Source organism: Bombyx mori, chromosome 9 (assembly GCF_030269925.1).
Source record: "Bombyx mori chromosome 9, ASM3026992v2".
NCBI classification, from domain to species: Eukaryota; Metazoa; Arthropoda; class Insecta; order Lepidoptera; family Bombycidae; genus Bombyx; species Bombyx mori.
In genome coordinates this window covers 6,218,941-6,241,266 of record NC_085115.1, presented here as the reverse complement: position 1 = coordinate 6,241,266, position 22,326 = coordinate 6,218,941, and the positions used below count along the sequence as shown (strand labels likewise).

The 22,326-nt window shown below is 35.3% G+C and overlaps 4 protein-coding genes and 1 long non-coding RNA gene across 9 annotated transcripts; 3 read left to right on the top strand and 2 right to left on the bottom strand.

The window, feature by feature from the left end:
• DnaJ-10 (DnaJ (Hsp40) homolog 10) lies at window positions 1-3,289 on the top strand. Of its 2 annotated transcripts, NM_001163914.1 has the most exon segments (6): window positions 1-78; window positions 360-633; window positions 738-1,010; window positions 1,458-1,585; window positions 2,505-2,646; window positions 2,925-3,286. In NM_001163914.1, coding segments are annotated over 5 exon segments (675 nt in total). In that variant the 5' UTR covers window positions 1-78; window positions 360-542; the 3' UTR covers window positions 2,966-3,286.
• Window positions 3,110-20,180, bottom strand: LOC101742151 (26S proteasome non-ATPase regulatory subunit 5). 4 transcript variants are annotated; one of them, XM_062670075.1, is made up of 8 exons: window positions 19,752-20,180; window positions 11,950-12,212; window positions 10,814-10,958; window positions 10,521-10,742; window positions 10,131-10,383; window positions 4,795-4,983; window positions 4,396-4,722; window positions 3,110-3,500 (listed from the first exon to the last, which is right to left on the bottom strand). In XM_062670075.1, exons 2-8 carry the CDS (start codon window positions 12,129-12,131, stop codon window positions 3,304-3,306), a joined length of 1,515 nt encoding a protein of 504 aa, XP_062526059.1. In that variant the 5' UTR covers window positions 12,132-12,212; window positions 19,752-20,180; the 3' UTR covers window positions 3,110-3,303. The 4 variants fall into 4 exon arrangements, with proteins under 4 accessions (XP_062526059.1, XP_004925218.1, XP_062526060.1 ...); XM_004925161.5 differs by lacking the exon at window positions 19,752-20,180 and adding an exon at window positions 12,305-12,399; XM_062670076.1 differs by lacking the exon at window positions 19,752-20,180 and adding an exon at window positions 12,305-12,399 and having other exon boundaries at window positions 3,110-3,379.
• Window positions 13,175-19,752, bottom strand: LOC101742009 (zinc finger protein 830). The gene is made up of 4 exons (XM_004925160.5): window positions 19,126-19,752; window positions 16,244-16,347; window positions 13,497-13,666; window positions 13,175-13,384 (listed from the first exon to the last, which is right to left on the bottom strand). The coding sequence occupies exons 1-4, from the start codon at window positions 19,586-19,588 to the stop codon at window positions 13,237-13,239; spliced, it is 885 nt and encodes a 294-aa protein (XP_004925217.2). The 5' UTR covers window positions 19,589-19,752; the 3' UTR covers window positions 13,175-13,236.
• Window positions 14,676-17,471, top strand: LOC101741762 (ATP-dependent (S)-NAD(P)H-hydrate dehydratase). Its single transcript, XM_004925158.5, has 2 exons — window positions 14,676-15,108; window positions 15,321-17,471. The coding sequence occupies exons 1-2, from the start codon at window positions 14,899-14,901 to the stop codon at window positions 16,050-16,052; spliced, it is 942 nt and encodes a 313-aa protein (XP_004925215.3). The 5' UTR covers window positions 14,676-14,898; the 3' UTR covers window positions 16,053-17,471.
• Window positions 19,938-20,890, top strand: LOC134199355 (uncharacterized). Its single transcript, XR_009973809.1, has 2 exons — window positions 19,938-20,078; window positions 20,507-20,890. It is a non-coding gene; the product is annotated as an uncharacterized LOC134199355 (long non-coding RNA).
• The last annotated feature ends 1,436 nt before the right edge of the window (window positions 20,891-22,326 follow it).

Here is a 22,326-nt window from a genome sequence, read left to right as displayed (position 1 = left end):
TCAGGTTTAAATGTGTACCGTATAACGGTGGTTTATTAAATGTTTAATATCTGTGAAAGTGCATAAATGTGGGAAAATGAAACAAAGCCGCTGGACGTAACTTCTCAGGATCCTCCGAAAGTCCACTGAAAAAATCTCCGTAAATGACCACCATTTTACCAAGATTATATTTCATCCCATTGCATCTCATCTCATATAATTTCATTTAATTTCACTCCATATTATCATTTTTCATAAAAATAAGATTATAAATTAAAATAAGACATGACTTAAAGATCTTAGTTACCAGGTCAAAAAATCCCTTAAAAAAATAATCGCGCGCGCATTATTTTGATTTTGTCATTAACTGAAACAGAACGTATGGTAACGCAATTTCGGAGTATATTCGTTACACTTTTTAACCAATGTACAATTTCTAAGATCCTGATACTTCCGAGCAAGGAAAGAATAATATTTCAACTACACTATATATACTAATAACTTATAACTTTAAGAAATCGTGGTTATTTGGGCTAATAACTGTATTATAAAAAAATCACAAAATGGGTCTCTTGGATTTATGTGAAAAGTATTTTAATTCATCAAATTTATATGAAGTATTACAAATACCCGAAACTGCTAGCGAAAAAGAAGGTAAGAAAGCAACAAAAAAGTCATTCATACTAAATTTCGTAAAATCTTCACACTGCTTACAAATCTATTTTGTATTGTGTATTTAACCATGTTTCATATTTTAGTGAAAAAGGCCTACCACAAACTATCGCTAAAGGTACATCCTGATCGAGTTAGTGAAGATCAAAAACTAGAGGCAACAGAAAAGTTCAAAGTACTTGGAAGTATTCATGAAATACTTAGCGACAAAAACAAACGAGCAGTTTACGATGAAACAAAGAGTGTTGATGATGATGACTTTAATGTCTTAGTAGACAAAGACTGGACAGTCTACTGGAGGCATTTATTCAAAAAAATTACAGAAGAAGACATAAAAGCTTATGAAAAAGAATATACTGGTGAGCTCTTGACTACAAAATGCTTAAATAGATTTATTTTATTTAATGTACCTCATAGAGCCATAACAACCAGAAATCAACAACTAACTTCGATGCCATGAACTTAAACTCTTGTATTGTTTCGTTGCAACCTAAAATTCCCTACTAATGCAGTCTACAGCTATTTTGGGGAGGCAGAAACAACTTATCAACACATGTATACAACACATGATAATCAGCAGAAGAAAAGCTATTCAGCTATTGCTGAATTTGGGCAGTATATTTTATAGACATACTTTAGAAGACATTTAAACCTTTGGAGTAGTCACAGTAGATCAATATAGGTCAGGGTGACTATTGGATCTAGCCTCACCAACCTATAATAATTATATGAACAAGCAAATATTTTTTTACTCCACTAATTGTACTGATTATCTAATACTGAAATTATTAGTATTATTCCCATAGGTTCACAAGAAGAGAAGGATGATCTAAAACAAGCCTATCTAACTGGTAAAGGTGACATGGACTACATTACAGATCATGTTCAATTTGCTAGAACTGAACATGAACCGAGAATCAGGGAAATCCTCAATGTAAGTGATAAAGTACAAAAACGTTCAATCAACTATTATACTTGTATATTTTTTATTACATAACCATCTGAACATTAGTTTCGTAACTATAGTAATGTGTTAATATACATAGTAAGTACGAAAGTTAAAAATTTTGTTGGTTCTATTATAATTATAACACAATTGTATTAACTACACTTCATTCATTACAGCAACTCGTACATGACTGAACATGAACATATCATTCTAAAATATAATTAAACTCGAGTGTTGTAAGTTAAGAAACTTCTGATTAAGTTTTTTTATTGCTTACAAGGGTGAATGAGCTGCGTTCATGCACCTGGATTAAGTGATTACCAGAGCATATAGACATTATAATATGAATACTAGAGTGCTGCCACATGGAAAATATAGACGGGATGATGATAGCTTCTCTTGTGGGTATATGGGCTTACCCTACACCCTACCATTATTAATTATGTAAAATATACTTAGTTATATATTTTTACTACATGGTTTTTTTGTTAATACACATTTTCTTTGAAGAATAGTCCTTGCAGGATTAGAATACTGGAATTAACCAATACTTTTACCTCAAGTTGTATGCGGATCATAATCACTTTGTTCTGGTTATCTTTTAACATCAATTAAAACCATCTAATACAAAAAAATGTTTACCAAGTGAATGAAAACATTTCACATTATAAGTGATTGGCATTTTTATCAAACTCTTGGGGTGTTACAGTGATGGTTTTGTAATTTTAGACCTCACTGTATTGATGCTTTAGTGTTGACTATTAATTAACCCTAATTCTTGAATCATTGGAGTATACTAAATATTTTCAACGAACAGCAACATTTTGCAGCTAACAGCAATTCGAGCTTTAATTGACTCTGCTATTTTTGAAACTCTCATCAGATATCTAGCATTGCATTTCAGAAAATGATAAAAGATGGTGAAATTCCTGCATATAAAATATTTACACATGAACCAGCTAAAAAGAAACAAAAACGAATTGCAAAAGAAAACCGTGAGGCGAAAGAAGCTGAAGAATTGAAGCAGGAATTAGGAATGACATCAGGTATAAAACTCATTGATCTTAAATTGCTAACAAAAGAATGAAGTTGATGGGAGTTGACAGATTGATTTATATCACAACTTATCAGAACTGCTTCTATTTTGCATTTGAGTAGGAAGGCTTCATAAATATAAAAAATTCTATCTACAAATAAAGTTTATATCTTGAGCAGCTTATGTTCCTGGCATTTCTCATAGCCATAATTAACCGCTTATCATCAGGTGGGCCTAAGCTTGTTGATCTTGGACCACAACAAAATTAAACACGAACATTTTTCACAGGACCCAATAGTTTAGAGTTAATGATCAGACAGAAACAACAATCTAGAGGTCAACAGCTAGATTCGTTTATAGATAACTTGGCAACTAAGTATGGTGGTAGCAATAAACCTAAGGGCACCAAAAGGAAGGCTGCTTCGAAAACGGAGGCAACAACTAAAAATAAAAGAAGGAAATAAAACCATAAGTTCATTTTGAATCCAGATCAATTTATTTCAGGAGTGTTTTTTTTCTTTTCATTTTCCTTTTTTATATTAAATTGAACATTCTGTATTGAAACAATGTTAAAGCACTGTTAATGAGATTTATATAAAGTGAAAAATTTCAAAATATTCAATTACTGGATTAAATATTGACATTTTAAACAATGTTTCGTTTTCTCCTAATCAGCATCTTCCATAGCCACTTCCAACATTCTGTTACAATAGAACGGTCCTTCCTCTACATAAGCCTGTAGCCTGGAAGTTATATTTGAATCAAACACTTCAGAGTTTGATAATCTTTTAATGATGTCGTATTTTGCCTCTTTACATTCTTTTGTAAAATCTACAGAACGGTCTAGTAAGTATTCAATGAAGCCTAAAATAAAATTGACATGAATTAAGAACTTGCAAGTACCTATATCTTAATATGTATATAAAATGCCCTAGTTCTCTTTACAGTCTGGGTACTCACATTTTACTGGCGATTGGGGCATATCATGAGCCTCAGGAAATTTATTTATTTTGCTTATTTCAGCTTGGTCATGCGTTTTGTTTTAAAGGATGCAACCAGTCAGTTTTTATACAATACAAGCGGCCCGGTCCGCCTACGCTCGGGTGTTTAACAAAAATTTTAACGATATTTGATATTGTTTAATTTTTTTAATAAAAGAACACTTATTGCGGCATAACTGTAATAGTTAGACATATGTTGTCGCGACACTTTTTGTAAATAATAATGTGTTCTACAAAGTCGTAGTACATTATTTTATTCTATCATCAGTAGTTTTCGCAGCGCGATGTAAAGAATATTTTAGGTAATATTTTTACACCTTGGGTTACATTATTAGAGTTTTAGTAAGAATCCCTAATTTTTTTCAAAAAAGATTATAGCCTATGTCACTCGGGAATAGTGTAGCTTCCAAACAGTGAAAAAATTTTCAAATCGGTTCAGTAGTTTCAGAGCCTATTCAATACAAACAAACAAACAAATCTTTCCTCTTTATAATATTTTATACAATACAATTGCAACTTCTGCCTTAGGTCTCAAGATTGGAGCAAACAATATGTCTATGAGCTCCAGTAACACTTGGCGAGTTGGTCGTGAGTTCGTCTATTTACGTTCATTACAATAACATACACAAAACTTATTAACTTATTAAAACCATTTTTTTAATTATTAATATTATTAATGATTAAAAAGTAGGAGCAAAAATCAACTATTTATGTTACATATAATTTAGAAAATATACTCATGTAATGTCAATATTTACCTGCAGTTCTTGCGATTAGTTCGTGTCCCCACTGGTGCTGACTTACAGCATCAAGTAAGCCAAAGGCTGCTAGTCTAATGTCAGGAAATGGGTTTTTGCATATATCAAACAATAAATCCATTGAAGATGGCTGTTCACTTAAGCCTCTGAACCACTCCCTCGTAATTAGAGTTACTCTATGATCAACAGGCTTAGAATTGGCCGTGTTGGTGTCCTTTTCGATACTTATTAAGTTAGTAAGGCAATTTAAAGCACGAATCTTAATATCACTTGAACTGTTTTTTATTAAGAGATTTACCTTCATCATAGTTTCTGTAAATTTACCCCCTGAAAGTTAATAAAGTAAAATAAATTATTTGTTCCCAGTAGAAAAAATATCATAATTAATGAAATCCAAACCTGAGGCCACTAGAGATAATTTTCCTTCAGTAGTAGAGCCCACAAAACCAAACGTGTCCAAAGCGACTGGTAGTACTGCTTGTTTTCCAGATTCAAATAATCCAAAAAGAAAATTTAACAATATCGGATATTTTTCAATAATCTCCTTAGGAAAATAATGAGCAATACATCCAAATAATTTCATGTAACCTGTTCAAAATACAATTTTCAGAATTAACAGCATGCCATCAGGATATTACGTTAAGCATATATTTATTGAAGTACGAATGAAAAAAGATATTTCCATCAAAATCTTTTTGGGGATTTGTTTAAGTTTACTCTATTAAGCCGGTTCTACGCGCTCGTCGAGACACCACGACTAAGGCCGAGGACGAGTGGGTACATGGCACCCTCGTCTCGTCTCGTGGCTCTCGTTCGCTTTCAGAAGCGTGTCGGTTTTTGCGCTCGAGTCAAAGGTGGTTTTCCAATTACAGAGCATAATGCGACTCAGTGGCGCACAATGCCGAATTATGCTGAAGCTTAATTGGAACGTGAATTAGTTTTCAAATGCATCAGCAGAGTGCGCTAAGTTAGTTATTACTAAGAAACTACGACGAAACGAAAGTCTTACAAATTTTTTCAACATTCAATAATATTACTAACGATAACATAAACAAAATTTCGATCAATGCCAACTTCTGTAGTTGGAACATTCAACGTTGAGCATTATGCCGCATAATGCGCTTTAATGCTGTAATTGGAAAACTACCAAAGGGTCTCGGGGAGTCTCTCGATGAAAACGAGAGCGCGCCTGTACACACTCGTTCGTTTAGCCGTCCGCCAACGGTTTCTTCTAGATCTATCGCAACGGGCATCCGAAGTTCAATTGATACACGAGTGTGTATAGTAATCGGCAAACTTCGTGAGCAAATGACCTTGACTGCGCAGAACCGAATTTTAGATCACTTTGGTGGTGAGGGTGAGGCGCGACGGCAGGGGAAATCGTATCGAGCGCGTTATTGGTAGATCAGTCGAACCTTGCGTCCCGCACCGCGCCCTCATTCCGCTTGCTCCCAAAAGTACGCTTGCGTACAGTGGAAAGTCTATCGTTATTAATCGTTAAGTTATTTGTTATAATTGCTTGTGGACTTTGTTGCCATTGCTATTTGTTGAGTGTTTGTTGATTTTTTATAAAACATACACTATGCCGTGACAAACTGGTGTAGTACTTAAAAGAAAGGGTAGAAATTTGGTGTACGACGTATATTGCTTCATTATAAAACAGGGGAAGAATGATATGGAAAAATTAAAACAGACTTCGGAAGCAACAAAAACATCAGTGAGTACTGTTAGGTGCATTATTAACGAAGCTAAAGGCTCTGGCTTGCTCGCCGTGTTTCGGACTCCGGGTAAGAAAAGATCAGGGAAGAAGAAAGTTACCGGAATGGATAGTTTCGTTCAATCTGTGATAAAAAGATGTAATCATAATAACTACTTAACAAGCAGCGAAACTCCGTACCGTAGAAAGGCTTCGAAAAATTTAAAGAAGATATAAATTTTAATGGCTCGGAATGAAGCTTACGGCGAATTATGAAAGAGCTAGGCTTCAGATGGAAAAAAACAACAGAAAATAATCGGAAGCTGGTAAATGAAAGAAGTAACATTCGATTACTACGAATCGAATATCTTCAAAAAATAATTAATTATAGACAAAAAAGAAGACCGAATCGACCGAGTTGTAAACTACGCCGATGAGCCCTATTTCGACTCATCACGATGATAGCGACTCGGGTGATGAAAACATTGATGATGATGATGGTCAGGATTATGATAACGAAAAAAAAATTACAAATACCAGCTTCGCTTCAACTGAACCAAGACCTGGCAACAGCTCTAGTTTTGACTTAATAGAAGGAATATCTATTTTACCCCAAGATTAAATTATTACAATTATTAACCTATATGTTTTGTTGCCTAATAAATATATAAATAAATACATATGTTGATTTTAATAATTTAATAGCATTATGACGCAGAGTAAGTAATGTTTTTGCACGTGAGTGTACCATGCGCAAACTTACCCCCACTACGTCAACAAATGCTCAAGAAGTTTGCCGGTTATTATACCAATTGAACTTGTGTTTGAAGTCGTCGTGGCCTAAAGGGTAAGACGTCCGGTGCATTCGTGTTGAGCGATGCACCTGTGTTCGAATCCCAGGCGGGTACCAATCTTTCTAATGAATTACGTACTCAACAAATGTTCACGATTGACTTCCACGATGAAGGAATAACATCGTGTAATAAAAGTGAAACCCGCAGAATTATAATTTGCGTAATTACTGGTGGTAGGACCTCTTATGAGTACGCGTGGGTGGGTACCACCGCCCTGCCTATTTCTGCCGTGAAGCAGTAATGCGTTTCGGTTTGAAGGGGGGGGCAGCCGTTGTAACTCTACTGAGATCTTAGAACTTATATCTCAAGGTGGGTGGCGCATTTACGTTGTAGATGTCCATGGGCTCCAGTAACCACTTAACACCAGGTGGGCTGTGAGCTCGTCCACCCATATGAGCAATAAAAAAAAAACATGGTGTGGTCTAGCCCTAATCACGCCATTACGGATCTTCCCGATCCATTAACGGTGCCTGTAGGTACCTCAAGCACCGGTCACCGTCCTCGCTAAACCCGTCGCTTGCGACGAAGGGCTCGACGAGCGACTTAACCCATAGACACAGCCCACTGAGTTTCTCGCCGGATCTTCTCAGTGGGTCGCGTTTCCGATCCGGTAGTAGATTCTGCGAAGCACTGCTGTTCCTAGGGCCAGTGTTAGCAACACTCCCGGTTTGAGCCCTTTGAGCTGACCTACACATCAAGGAGAAGCTGAAATAGCCTCTCAAGCCTATCAGCATAGGAAGGGAAAAAGGTGTGGTCTCGTGTCGAGCCTTTACGCGACGAGAGCGGACGAGAGGCACCTGAGACAACGAGACGAGCGTGCACAGGCGGCACAAGAATAATTTTAATTTAAAACCCCCAACTACAAAAGTTTTATGGGTAAAAAAGTCGGCTTCAACAACAGTCGTTTTTTTTAAAAAGTTTAAGTAATAGAAATTTGGCCGTTAAGTATATAACAATTTTCATGAATAATTCAGTGCTAAATAGTAAGTTTAGATGCCACCTTGGCTTTACTATCCAAATTATTCTGTCACTGAGCACTTGAAAATTACGACTAAGAATCTACTAATAGGGTTGGTTGCACTGATACTCCTTAAACTTGCTGCGCCGTAAGCAACCGCAACCACTCAACATGAAGTAAGCCGTAGGCTCGCCTTCCTACGATAGTAATTAAAAATCAACGTAAGAAGACGTGCGCATAAGACGATATCAATGAAAGGTATTATTTACGATAGTAGATTGGTAAAGGAAAAACGAATTGACGTTGAAGATTGTTGACGCACAAAGCGAAGAACCTGTGCGGGAAACCCTATGGAAAATATTATATTAAAGTCTTAATAAGGTATGACCTAATGGGTAGGACATGAATTTAAATCACGAAGACAAGTGAACGACCTCACGGTGAATTGCATAACGCTTGTCCCTCCCTTCAAACCAGCTCAGGAAGATCAGCCTGAGAAGATTTGCTAACATCTGCCTTTACAAGACCAGTGCTTTGCTGAATCAAAAACCGGATCAGAACCACGACCCACTGAGAAGATATGGCGAGAAACTTAGTGTGTATCTGAGCGTTCGGTTGCGCGTCGAACTCTTCGTCGCATCGAACGAGTTCGACGAGAATGGTGACTGGTGCTTGCAATGTCTAAAAAGACCGAGAATGAATCGGGAGGATCCGAAATAGCTTGTATAAGGCGACGGCGGCTGATCGTTGCCCCGTCGTCTGGGTCGAGTACCTATGTCATTTGAGCCAGCTATGATAAAAGGGTAAACGTGTCGCTTTTTTGAAGAAATAAACCAGAACGTGTTACTTCTCGAAGAATGGTGTTGGTATCTATTTAATCCCACAAGACGCCCTGCCTGTCATCAGTAAAAACGAAATCTTAATCTTTGCGAGTTATGACTTAATTTTCACTAGCCAGTGTGTCATTTATATACAATTTGTACACTACTGACTGAAGTTGACTACTAACATGCCAGAAGACTTGAAAGTCCTTCATGGCTATCTTAAAATCATTGTTACGTTTGCTACTGTGCTTCTTTGTCTATTTATACCTATTAATAATTATATACATACATAGCTAATGCTTGTAAAACAGTGATTAATCACAATTGTCTGACTCATGACTCTGACTCATCACAACTGTCTACTATTTTCTATTCATCCACCTGGAAATATTTTCCTCAAATATCAATTTTACTTCCTATCTAAAGTAATGGAAGTAGGATAGGTAGCAAGCCCATGGTTACCAGTACCCTACTTATGTCTACCACAAAGCAATAAGTCCCAGCTTGAGCACAATACGATAGCTGGTTTACTATTACAATTGAGAAAGTTAGTGCCAACGCCCAAATGAGTAACTGCAGTTATATGGTGCATATGGCCTCTATTAAAAAATAGGCGTGCATTAAACTGCTGCTGAAATTGTTTATAATTTATTTATTCTAGATTTATTTATTCTAGTTGATAGACAATGAGTCATAGTTAACATTTTTGAGAGCTTTTTTTTTCCTACCTAAGCTGGTAGCCTTGAGGGGCTATATCAGCGTCGCCTTAACCAGTAGGTGAGCTCACGGGGCTCAAACCTGATGACGTTGCTAACACGAACCCTAGCAAGAGCCGTGCTTCGCAGAATCTAGCACCGGATCGGAAACGCGACCCACTGAGAAGATCCGGCAAAAAACTCAGTGGGCTGTGTCTGAGGGTAAATTTACTCGTCGAGCCCTTCGTCGCAAGCGACGGGTTTGACGAGGACGATGACCAGTGCTTGAGGTACTTAGAAGCACCATTAGTGGGTCGGGAGGATCCGAAATGACGTGTTTGGGGCAACGTCGACTGCCTTCCATTCTGTCCGCAGGACGGGAATATTTTGAGAGCATTACAGTCTGTTCTGAACAGGTCCTGCATGGATGTGATTGTGATAGACATTAATGGGGTATTTCAACCCACAGGAGTGTCCACCAATTTTCACTGGATTACAATCATACAGTGTTTGATACTAACAACATATCTGATATCACTTGAGTAATGCCTGTTTTAAGAAAGAAGACAAAAGTGTCTACATAAAACAGAGACTACTTGTTGTAAGGTGGTATATTGTTGCCAAATTGACATTGGAATAGCAGTAGTTAGCATTAGCTGATACCATATTATCAATAGTCTTCTTATTTTAATATTAAATCATTATTACCTGGTATCAATATTCCACCAACAGGTGAAGTTTTCAAGTCAATAACAACTGTTACCAATTTATCCATTGCTCCACTATTGAGTAGGTAATTAATACCGTATGGTTTGATTGCCAAGGTTGACATGAGTTCCAAAATATTTAATTGGTACAGTACATCAAGAGATTGGATTTCTTGCACCATGATATCTATGTAACCCAGCTCAAGACAAATTTTGAACAAATCATAAGATTTAATGGAAATGTTAATTATCACCTGTAAATTAATTTTTAATATGATTTAATTGGAATAACATAATATTCTTAGTATGATAAATTTATGAATTCAATATTAAATCTAGTAATTTTATAAAAGTTTAGAGAACAACTAAAAATTTAAAAGACATGGTTTACCTCAAAAACATTACATTTGCTACTAGAAGAACATTTTAAAAGAATTTTCATTTCTTCCAAAACTTTTGTATAAGCCTCTTCTGGCAAATTTGATGTAATCAATATAGCTTTGTTAGCAACGCCTATATCATTATCACCAACAAGCTGACCAACAGCTACATACACATCAATATACTGTGGTATTGGGAGGGCATTGGAGCTTGATATCACTGCTTTAGCAATCTGTATAAATAAAGTATACAGTTTTATGAATGCTTTATCATACCAATACATCTTTAGAAAGTAACACTTACCTCATCTACAGCAAGTCTACGAACATGTGCATTTTCATGTCGTAGCAAATACATGAAGTTACCTGTAAAACTCTTAATCACTTCTCCAGGTGAAAATTTTTCAAAACACAGTGTGAGCACTTCACATATTAAATCAACTAGGTGTCTGAAAAATAATGAATAAATGAAGTCTCTAATATTCACAAATTTGTCCAATTTGTTTGGTGGTTGGGGATATTGTAAACTCTCACTACCATCCTGCCTATTTCTCTCACTGAACAATAATGGGCTTCAGTTTGAATGATGGGGCAGCTATTATACAATCAATTGAGAGGTTAAATTTGTGTCTCAAAATGGGTTCACTTTTGTGATATCTATGGGCTTCAATAACCACTAAACAGCAATTCACCCATTAGCTCATTAGCCTTAAACTTTTTATTGTTACCTCAATCAAATCTTTGTTACATGAGATAGAAATAAAAAACAAAGTTGCATTTGCTGTAGATCTTCCTGAATAAATGATAACTTTAAAGAGTTCTAAAATGCTGACATTTTGTTGAGATGGAAGGATTGCTAGTGGCCTTTCATCTCCACTAGAATAGATGGGTGAGTATGGTTCAGCCAAGAGGTGTGGGATTTGCTATTAGCCGCCCAAAAACCTCCAAAAAAACCTAAGAACAGCTGCTTCATAAAGGAATTTACAACTAGAATTGGAACCCATTGAGAAGATTTAGCAAAACTTTTGGGCCGATTGTATTAGCTAGGTTTCACATTGAACTCTTCAACCAATTCAATGACTATGATGACCTGTTGTTTGGATGCAGCTATGAGTAGGTTCTCGAAGTGCTTGAGAGTGGATCGCGTAGATCCATTAGGACGTGTCTAGAGCGTTGACGGTGGCTAGCTTGTGCATGAACCAAATCTCGAGAATAGTTAGTGGCGGTCACAGAAAGTGGAATTAGCGCTATTGCGCTCTGCTAAGTAATACACCTCATGAGGCATTTTAGCGAAGTCATTCAAGTTAAGGTTAAGGTGGCTCCAGTAATTCCTTTATAATATAGGGCGAGCAATACCTCGTCTACCCTTCTCGGTTAATGAGAATAATGGCGTAATAACAATTTATAAAGGATATACTATTCCAACTGAAATTTACATACCTATCAAAAATGTTGAAGCATTGGAGTATTTTGGATAATCCTACCTCTAGGATAGTTTCAGAAATTTCAGTTGGTGCGGAAACTAATAACGTTTTAAGCTGATTCATAGCACTTGGTATGTCTTCATCAGTTTGTAATCTAGTAATTAGATCTCTAAGCTGTTCTGCAACTTCAGCATCCATGATTTTTTCAGTAATTGACTATTTACTATTTTTATAATCAAGAAACGAGTTTCCCAAATAAAGTAGATAATAATATGTTTCCTAAAAAAAGATTAAATTTTCAAATATACTTTGGTTTATGTTTGTGTTTCCAATATTAAATTTTTTATTTAATTAGAACTTGAGGTACATACGGTACTTTTCATTTATGTTTACAAGACAAAAACTGCAAGTCGCCTGTCTAAATGTGTGTGTTTATTTGGGTATTATTTTTTTAAGGGATTTTCTGATCTGGTAACTAAGACTTTTAAGTCATTAGGCGTCGATGCGCCACTTCGGTAAAGCGGCACGACACGAGAACCCTCTCATCGTGGCCGCCGGTAACTACATCCCCAATCCTGCGGAAAGAATGGAAAGCAGTCGACATCGCCCAAAACACGTCATTTCGGATCCTCCCGATCCACTAACGGTGATTTTAGGTACTTCAAGCACAGGTCACCGTTCTCGTCGAACCCGTCGCTTTCGACGAAGGGCTTGACGAGTAAATTAACCCTCAGACACAGCCCACTGGGTTTCTCGCCGGATCTTCGCAGTGGGTCGCGTTTCCGATCCGGTGGTAGATTCTACGAAGCACGGCTCTTGCTAGGGTTCGTTTTAGGAACGTCGTCAGGTTTGAGCCCCGTGAGCTCACCTACTAGGAAAAAAAGGCCGTACGCTTTTTCCAGATCAACGAACACCCTAGGCAGATTCCTGTGCACGTCATGGTATTTTTCGCACACTTGGCGAAGTACAAATATGGCGTCCGTTGTCCCGCGACCAGGTATGAACCCGAACTGGTTTTGGGTGATCTCACTTTCTGAAACTAACACTAACTATACTGAGATCTTAGAACTAATATCTCAAGGTGGGTGGCGCATTTAGGTTATAGATATCTATGGGCTCCAGTAACCACTTAACACCAGGTGGGCTGTGAGCTCATCCACCCATCTAAGCAATAAAAATAAAAAAATATCAAAATATAAAATAATTTAGATAAAGATTAGGGTAAATCGTAATAAAAGAACTTTTATGTAGCTCATTATAGTAAAGTATTTTAATAACACATATCAACAGAAAAAACTTTTTGTTACGTAAACGATTTTTTAGACCTCCAATCTAAAAATTCGTCTATATCATCTTCGTTTTCTGATTCACAATTTTCGTCTAAGCTCATTTGGTCCATTTCGTGTATTTTCTTTTTCGTCTCTTCTTTTTGTAATTCCAAATCCAGGACTCTGTAAAAAAAAGGAAATTAAGTTCATTACTATGTTGAATAATTTAAAATTATTTAATTTAATAAAATTTTAGGTATTTAAAAGTAAAATTTCAGAGTTGTTTTTATCGTACCGGGACCATTTTCTAATTTGTTCGTCGATTTCTTCTATTTGTCGCTCTGCAGTGGCTTCTTCTTGTTCACCTGCTATAATTTCAGCTGATGCACTAGTTTCTTCTTTTATTTCTTTTCTGAATTTTTCCCATTCCTCTTCAATTGGATCTTTATATTCAATCTTACGAACCTAAAATAAAATAAACAATTTTCAAAATAAGCATAACGAATTTTCTCTTACGTAGACGAGCGAACAAGCAGCGAACATCACACTTTGTGTTGGAGTTTAGCATAGATATCACAACGTGTATGTCGTCATCCACATTAAGATATGATGTAGAAATCTCAATTTCATTGAAAAATCGTTCGAACTGGAGCGCATAACCGATACACCGCAGAAATAAGTGGGACCTACCTGGCTTATTACCGAGTGTGACTTAGATGATTACATTTAGTGAATAAATATTTTTTCTCATTAAAATACAAACAAAATCAATTCAGTTTAGTACTGCAAGTATTTGCAACCCATATGGATCAATAAACTGTTCCCATATACAATTATGTCGGTGCCGGTCATCATCGTAACGTAGCGTGAAAGCAATGAAATTTGTATCGGTATGATCTTTTTTTATCGCTTGTATGGGTGCACGAGCTCACAGCCCACCTGGTGTTTAGTGGTTACTGGAGCCCATAGACACCTGCAACGTAAATCCGCCACCCACCTTGAGATATAAGTTCTAAGGTCTCAGTATAGTTACAACGGCTGCCCCACCCTTCAAACCGAAACGCATTACTGCTTCACGGCAGAAATAGACAGGGTGGTGGTACCTACCAGTGCGGACTCGCCCTACCACTAGTAATTACGCAAATTATAATTTTGCGGGTTTGATTTTTATTACACTATGTTGTTCCTTCACCGTAGAAGTAAATCGTGAACATTTGTTGAGTACGTATTTCATTAGAAAAATTGGTACTGACCTGATATTCGAACACCGGTGCATCGCTCAACACGAATGCACCGGACGTCTTATCCTTTAGGCCACGACGATCTTCCATAAAGTCCACTGAAAAATTCTCAGTAAATGACCACCATTTTACTGAGATTATATTTCATCCCATATATTATTTTTCATATAAAAAAAGTTTTCATTAAAATTAAAATAAGACTTGACCTAAAGGTCTTAGTTACCAGGTCATAAAATCCCTTAAAAAAACATTCTCAGTGTGTCATGGTAATTTGATAATGTTATTACGGTATTTTTTGCGATTTCTATGTACTATACTACAGTATTTTACGAGGTTTAACTTAATAAAATGATAGTTTGTTAACTTTGACGAAAGTGGCATACGTTTCATATGATTCTTTCACAAGTTTAAAAATAAAGCAGTATCGTTCGAAGCGTAAGATTTTAAGGTCTTTCAATGAAAACAAATTTAATTTTGTTGAAAAGTTTTTCTCTTATTAGACATAGATACAACATGGATCCTACAAGTATGAAAAACCTTATTAAAATATGCATACCACCTCTGGATAAAAGTAGTCATAAAGGGCAAGCCGGAAGAATAGGGGTAATTGGTGGTTCTTTAGAATATACTGGTGCACCTTATTTTGCGGGGATTAGCTCACTCAAAGTTAGTAATTATTCAGTATTCCGTTTTTGTTAGGTAAGACTCATACAATAAACAAAATTTCATAAACATAAATACATCCACATTCTAGGAAAAGAAATTATTCATTAATCATGATACTCAACCAAAAGTTATGTGTTACTCTGAATATGAAAACATCCAGTGTAATTTAAAACGAATATTGATAATAAAGAACATATTTGTTAAAATTGCAGGTAGGTGCAGACTTGGCACATATATTTTGTTCTTCAGTTGCTTCTGCAGTAATTAAATCATATAGCCCAGAATTAATAGTGCATCCACTACTAGATAAGCAAGATGCTGTTGAGGAAATATTACCATGGTTTGACAGACTCCATTCTATAGTTATTGGCCCTGGATTAGGAAGAGATTGGCAAACATTTGATATAATAGCAAAATTAATAGAAGTCATCAAGCAAAAGAAAATACCCATTATCATTGATGCTGATGGTTTGTTTTTAATAACAGAAAAACCAAACTTAATTAAAGATTTTGATTCACCAGTAATATTAACCCCTAACAAAATAGAATTTGAACGACTAAGTAATAAAATAGATGTACAGACAATGGGGAAAAATGTTACTATATTAAAAAAAGGGCCCAATGATGAATTAATAAGTCCATTTCCTGAGTTCACTTGGTCATTGGAGACTGGGGGATCTGGACGGAGGTGTGGAGGACAGGGTGATTTATTATCTGGAACTATAGCTACATTCATGCATTGGACTCTCGCTAATATTGATAAAATTAAAATACCAGATATATCTAATAATAAAATGTTAGCAGCTTCTTTGTCTTGTTATGCTGCATGTATTTTAGTAAGAAAGTGCAATGAAAAGGCTTTTAAATTAAAAGGTCGAAGTATGTTAGCTACTGATATGATAGAATTTATACATGATGCTTTTGAAGAATTATATGACCAGTAATGTTTAGTTTCTATAAGGATAGTGATTGTGAAATAATGGTTTAATGAAATTATCATGTATGTATATATTAATAATGTATAATATGTAATGTTTTTTACTCAAATTAACTAAATTATGTGCTGTGTTTAAAAAGCAGAAGAGTTATGAAGTAATATGTTAGTTGATATTTTATAACATCTAATATCTGTTACCTTTGCATCTAAAACTGGGTCATCAAAAAAACCTTCTGGTATTGGTACATCACTTGCAGGTTCCTCTTTTTCTTTTTGATCTGTAGTCTGTACAGGTTCATTAACTGAAACATAATACTATGATATACTGTTGGCTATCATCTCACTCTGAGAATCATTTTTAGAAATTATATTTCTAAAGAGAAGACTTATGTCTGTGGTTTGCACTACAGAGAAGTACCCAATGATATGCAGGCGAAGTAAAATGTCCCTTAGAAATAAGGTGACACTCTACAAAACTTGCATACGCCCCGTCACTACCTATGCAAGTGTAGTGTTCGCTCACGCGGCCCGCACTAACTTAAAATCATTCCAAATCATTCAATCCCGTTTTTGCAGGATAGCGGTTGAAGCTCTGTGGTTCGTCAGGAACGTTGAATTCCATAACGACCTGGACTTTAGAGTCCATCAGTAAGTATCTACAGTCGGCGTCAATGTGCCACTTCGCCAAAGCGGCACGACACGAGAACCCTCGCATCGTGGCCGTCGGTAACTACATTCCCGATCCTGCGGACAGAATGGAAAGCAGTCGACGTCGCCCCAAACACGTCATTTCGGATCCTCCCGATCCACTAACAGTGCTTTTAGATACCTCAAGCACTGGTCACCGTTCTCATCGAAACCGTCGCTTGCGACGAAGGGCTCGACGAGTAAATTAACCCTCAGACACAGCCCACTGAGTTTCTCGCTGGATTTTTTCAGTGGGTCGCGTGTCCGATCCAGTGGTAGATTCTGCGAAGCACGGCTCGTGCTAGGGTTCGTGTTAGCAACGTCGTCAGGTTTGAGCCCCGTGAGCTCAACTACTAGTTAAGGTTACACTGATATAGCCTCTCAAGGCTATCAGCTTAGGTAGGGAAAAAAAAACTTGGTCAAGATACTGCCCTGTTTTTACATTCTACCTACTACTATTCACTACAGCTGATGAGTTCATCCATAGTACATTTTTATCATAAAATTAGACAATTTTGACTGACATTTAAAATATCATATTCTACTTTTTTAAATTGTATAAGCAGGTGAACAAGCTCACTAAGCCTCAATTGTGATAGCTGCCTCAATCTTATAAACTGGAAAAAATTGTGCTTCTCATCAGGAATAGGTGTGTAATACCATCAGGTGATGGTATGGTAGCTTTGTGAGTAAATATTAAATTTGTTATTTTCTCAATAAAACTAAGGAGAAACAAAAATAGTTTTTTCTGTTCGCTGATACTCTAACAGGCTATTCAGCTATTCCCGAACGGGTAGGTGAGCTTACTCACTAACCCTGAGAGAATTTGCTGACACCAGCCCTAGCAAGAACAGTACTTCATTGAATCTACCATTGGATCGGAATTGCGACCCATTGAGAAGATCCAGCGAGAAACTCAGTGGGCAAAAATGGTGAGAAAATAATAATACCTGCCCCGAAAAAAAATCCTCAAATTGAGAACCTGCTTTTCTATAAATATGAAAGAAAAAAAAACCAGAATACTACCTCAAGGAGGTTATATAAAGTCAAGCTGAGAAAAGATTTTAAAATCAACTAGATTATACAGCTTTACTTATACAGTCAAATCATCAGAATCGCAAATTCGAAGATAGGGCCTGCAGGGTACGACATTTGTATTAGTATAAAATGTATAAGCATCATTTTATACACATGTGCATTTGTATAAAATGATGCCAGTGTCCCGGAGTTTGAATCCTACATGCAGGTATATAATGAAAGGCGCAAGCCGCGCGAGCCAAAATCAAACAGAAGAAGAAGGTATATAATGAAATACATACTTAGCAAAAGTTCATAATTGACTTTCATAGTGAAACAATAACACGGTGTAATAAAAATAAAACAGACAAAATTATGATTTGTGTAATTACTGGTAGTAGGACATCTTGTGAGTCCGCACTGATATGAGTACATATCAGTGCGGACTCACAAGATAATTACTGCTTAGTAAAGCAGTAATTATTTGATTTGAAAGGTGGGACAACTGTGGTACTGAGGCCTTATAACTCAGGTCTCTAGGGGGCTGGGTCTTATTTATGTTGTAGATGTATATGGGCTCTGGTAACGACTTAACACCAGATGAGCAATAAAAAAGACATAAAAAATTAACTCTATGCAGTATTTTTGTTCAGCAGTTCACCCTAAGACCTTTCCCCTTTCAGTTGTCGCTCAAAACAAATTCATACAACAATGTAACCAATTCTAGTCACTTTTAATATACCATTGACTAAGCAAGTTGTCATTCTGATATCAACCTGTTTATAGTTGGTTGTTTATAGCTGTTTATAGATAAACTTAGGTATCAAAAGTAGTTTTTTGTATAAAAATAGTTTATAGGTAAGTAGAGCTTAAAAACAAAATGTATGCACTGAAAAAAGGGGTAGAAAAAATTGTGGATAAGTTTCATTTTAAATACCTTTGTTTAAAGTGGAAAATTATTTGTCACTTTAATTGTTATTGATAGTTAAAAATTGAAGAAATCATAGTTTTGATAAATTCATTTAATATTTATCTCAGGAAAAGTTCAAACTCCTACAGCCTCTCAGTCTAGATTCACAGAATGAAATGAACAAATAGATAGAATAATTTTAGGGAATTCCTCAAAATCATTCTATTTTAAAGAATATAGCACTTTAAAGAATATGCTTGGTAAACAAATCTATTTAAGATTAAACTAGTTGTTAGTTTAACGTGAGAATAGTGTTGAAAAACATATGGAAAGTTTGTATTTCATAATTATCTATGTATAATCAAGCTAAACAAATCAAAACTCAGAACTATTTTTAAAATGTAATACAACAGAATTTTTTCATTATGAGATTTCAAGTACTCTAGTTAAATCATTTAGGACTAACCTTTTTCTGTTATTACAACAGGATTAAGTGGAGTTCTTTTAATTTCTTCATTGTGAAATTCTACCACACTTGGGACATCATTTTTGGGTTTTGTTATCACTGGCACGGTGCCTACATTTTTTAATATTCCTTTTATCTTTTTTTCGGGAGGTGCATCTTTTGGAGGACTGGAACTCTTGTGTTTAACTTTGTTGACTACAGTGAAATTATTCGTCAGTTCCTTTAGTTTCTTAGCATTTTCAATATTTTCTCGATGTTGTTTACTATTGAGATGTACTTGCCAAACATTTTCCGATCTCACGACGGAAGTGCAAAGCAAACAAGTGAGATGTCCCACATTATTATATCTTGCGAGAGGATGATCTAACTTTACTCGTTTGACATCCTTCTTCTTCCTTTCTGCCATCAAACGACGCATTTCTTCTTGAGCTTTCTTCTTTTCGATTTGCAACCTGAGTGCCATGTTCGTTTGTGTAACGCTAAATTGTTTTATAAACTAATACCATCAACGGAATCACACAATAATACACCAATTTTTCTCAGCTAATAGGCACAATCACTGTAATACATCTACATTATATTATGTGTTTAAATCTATTATCTAGTTTATATAATTATGTATGTACCATGACATGGGGTAAATTGGGATCCTGGGGTAAATTGGGACAAACCTGCGGAAGATTCTCAAAGTACCTGTAGCATGGAATCTACCTAATTTTGTTTATGTTAATATTTATCAATGTATAGAAGAAAAACCAAGTTAACTATGGAAGTACTAAATATGAGTTAAGTTGGTCCCAAAAATTCGTCAAATTAAATTGAAAATAGTGGTTGAAAAGTGCGTTTTAAAACAGCTTAAAGAACTTTTAAAAAAAGTAATATTATCGTTGTTTTTTCAATAAGATCACAGTTTATATAAGTTTTTAATACACCTGGAAATACCACAACAAACGGTAAGTTGCAATATTCTTATTTTAAATACAATATTTCGACAAAATAAAAAATGTATATTTTTTCCTTTCTTTTTGGGGAAAATTGGGACGTATGTAGGGTAATTGGGAACGAGATTGGAATAATTAGGGACGAGAAAACACAAAATTGGAACGCCAAAAGACAAAATAGGGATGGCTTGTTAGGGTTGTCACTGATATCTTATAATAGATTTTTTAGCCCTATCACTTAATTGCGTGATGTAAAGAAGGTTAATGTGTTTATCAGTTAGTTTATGTAAGTATTATAGGTAAAAGAAAAGTATATATATAATTACTTTTTTTTCGCGACATTTACCTTGTAATATCTGCCCGGTCGTATGTTCTTTATAGCAATAAAAAAAATTAAAAGTTAAAAGAACTCAAACGAATCAAAACTTTTGTTATTTCAGAATCTATTCACGCGTCGAATCATGATTTTGTTAACATTCAAAACGCACACACAAATAAAAACAGGCCTCAGATTTTAAATGTAACATTAATTAAAAATCCGGGATATCCAATTATGAGTGAGTGAATTAATTGAGTTTAGTTATTTAGCTTAGAAAGAATTTCTTTTATTTTTGTTATAATTGGCAGTAATCAGATAAAGCTGTTTTTTTATCTTATTCACCTGATCTTACTCTTGCTCAAAGATTATTTTGAAAATGTTGATTAAATAAAATTGTATTATTGCATTTCCAGTCCTTTTGTTTTCTATTTTTTATTCTATTTTATCATTTTGTTTCAGAGTTGTGATTTTTAAGGAAATTAAATAATAATTTTCTAAAATATAACATGCACATACTTTTTTTGATCATTGTATTGTTGATTATCATTCACGTCACATCGCTTCGGAATAGAAACCAGCTTCATTTACACTATGTTGTGTATTGTGCTTAAATTATGGATTGTATTCATCATTTCGGTCCATATAAATAATTATATGGCACCTACCTATATATCGCAGTACTGCGAGTTGACAACCCTTACAAATATCCCAATTTAACCCTTAACCGTGTCAATTTACCCCGGACGCTGGGTAAATTGGGACGGCCATTATTTTACCGATTATTTCTTTAAAATGAATAATTAAAATTATGTAACCGTTTTTATCACCTAGGTACGTTCAAGACTCAACTTATTTCTTTGGTTGAGCAGTGACTATTTAATTGGAACTATTTTAAAATTCAATCTGAAGGTCGATTTTGTCCCTATTTACCCCATTGTACGGTACATACTCCACTGAAGTAGGAAAATAGGTCTATGTAGGAAACCTATGGAAATGAAACGTCAACAAAACATTCGTGCCACTGTGACGTCATCTGACCACAAAACATGGCGGTTTTAGTGCTGTACAAAAGATTTCAATGTTATCAGGTTTTATCGATAAACGTTCTTGGCTCATTTTATTTTAAATATTGTTGAGTATTATTTATTTGTAGAATTAATACTTTAATGGGAAGTAAGTAGGTATATTGTTATGTGCAAATATGATATGATTTAGATGTGTGAAATCTAAGACAAGTTCGTCCTTCGAATTTGCCACTGATTTTACACTGATTTTATAAAGTTGTCGTTTGTCACAAAACATAAAGATATGGCGTAGTACAGTGCCATCTGCCCATTTCTAGCATGCTAAATGTTATTTTTCTTAGACTATTACAATCTATTTTAATTGTTTTGCTGACTCTAAAGTCCGTAACACACTACCGCAGCGCACCTCAAGGAAGGTGCGCCGCACCATTTGAATCACTTTCACTTGAGAGTGATTCAAATTTCAAACTTATCAAGTGACCGCGTGAAAAAAAAAACACCTACAGAACATTTATTCATTAATTACAAACGTCATTCCTTGTGACTTCCTCTCTAAAATCACTTAATTATTAAATATTTAACGAATTTACAATAGTGTTTTACTCACTGCGGAATAAAACTATTTTATTTAAATAGTTCCGAAGAGATTTTGTCGGTAGCCTTTTTCCCGAAATATTTAAACAGAATGTCTAAATATGTTTTGATGACATATTTTAAAGAGGTATTTATGATTACTGTCATGATCAATAGATTCCGACCGAAAAATGGATTTTTCGGATGAGGGCTCCATAATGAATTTAAATACATATAGATAATAGTTTTAGGACATCGACTTTCTTGAGATCCTATAAAATACGTTTTAATTATTATTTTTGTATGTTTTAAGCATGATAAATTATGAAATTTTATATAATCA

Bases quoted from the DNA above. Each gene is read 5' to 3' on its own strand.
- LOC101742009 (XM_004925160.5), bottom strand. From the start codon at position 19,588: ATGGCACTCAGGTTGCAAATCGAAAAGAAGAAAGCTCAAGAAGAAATG. The intron at 13,667-16,243 runs GTAACAGATATT...ATTTTATTTTAG, and splicing joins ACCCAGTTTTAGATGCAAAG to GTTCGTAAGATTGAATATAA. The intron at 13,385-13,496 runs GTACGATAAAAA...TTTTTTTTACAG, and splicing joins CAAATTAGAAAATGGTCCCG to AGTCCTGGATTTGGAATTAC.
- DnaJ-10 (XM_012689572.4), top strand. From the start codon at position 543: ATGGGTCTCTTGGATTTATGTGAAAAGTATTTTAATTCATCAAATTTA. The intron at 634-737 runs GTAAGAAAGCAA...TTCATATTTTAG, and splicing joins AACTGCTAGCGAAAAAGAAG to TGAAAAAGGCCTACCACAAA. The intron at 1,586-2,504 runs GTAAGTGATAAA...ATTGCATTTCAG, and splicing joins GAATCAGGGAAATCCTCAAT to AAAATGATAAAAGATGGTGA.
- LOC101741762 (XM_004925158.5), top strand. From the start codon at position 14,899: ATGAAAACAAATTTAATTTTGTTGAAAAGTTTTTCTCTTATTAGACAT. The intron at 15,109-15,320 runs GTTAGTAATTAT...TTAAAATTGCAG, and splicing joins CGGGGATTAGCTCACTCAAA to GTAGGTGCAGACTTGGCACA.
- LOC101742151 (XM_062670075.1), bottom strand. From the start codon at position 12,131: ATGGATGCTGAAGTTGCAGAACAGCTTAGAGATCTAATTACTAGATTA. The intron at 4,984-10,130 runs GTAATAATGATT...TATTTTGAACAG, and splicing joins TGGTGGAATATTGATACCAG to GTTACATGAAATTATTTGGA. The intron at 3,501-4,395 runs GTAAATATTGAC...ATTTTATTTTAG, and splicing joins ACTAATCGCAAGAACTGCAG to GCTTCATTGAATACTTACTA.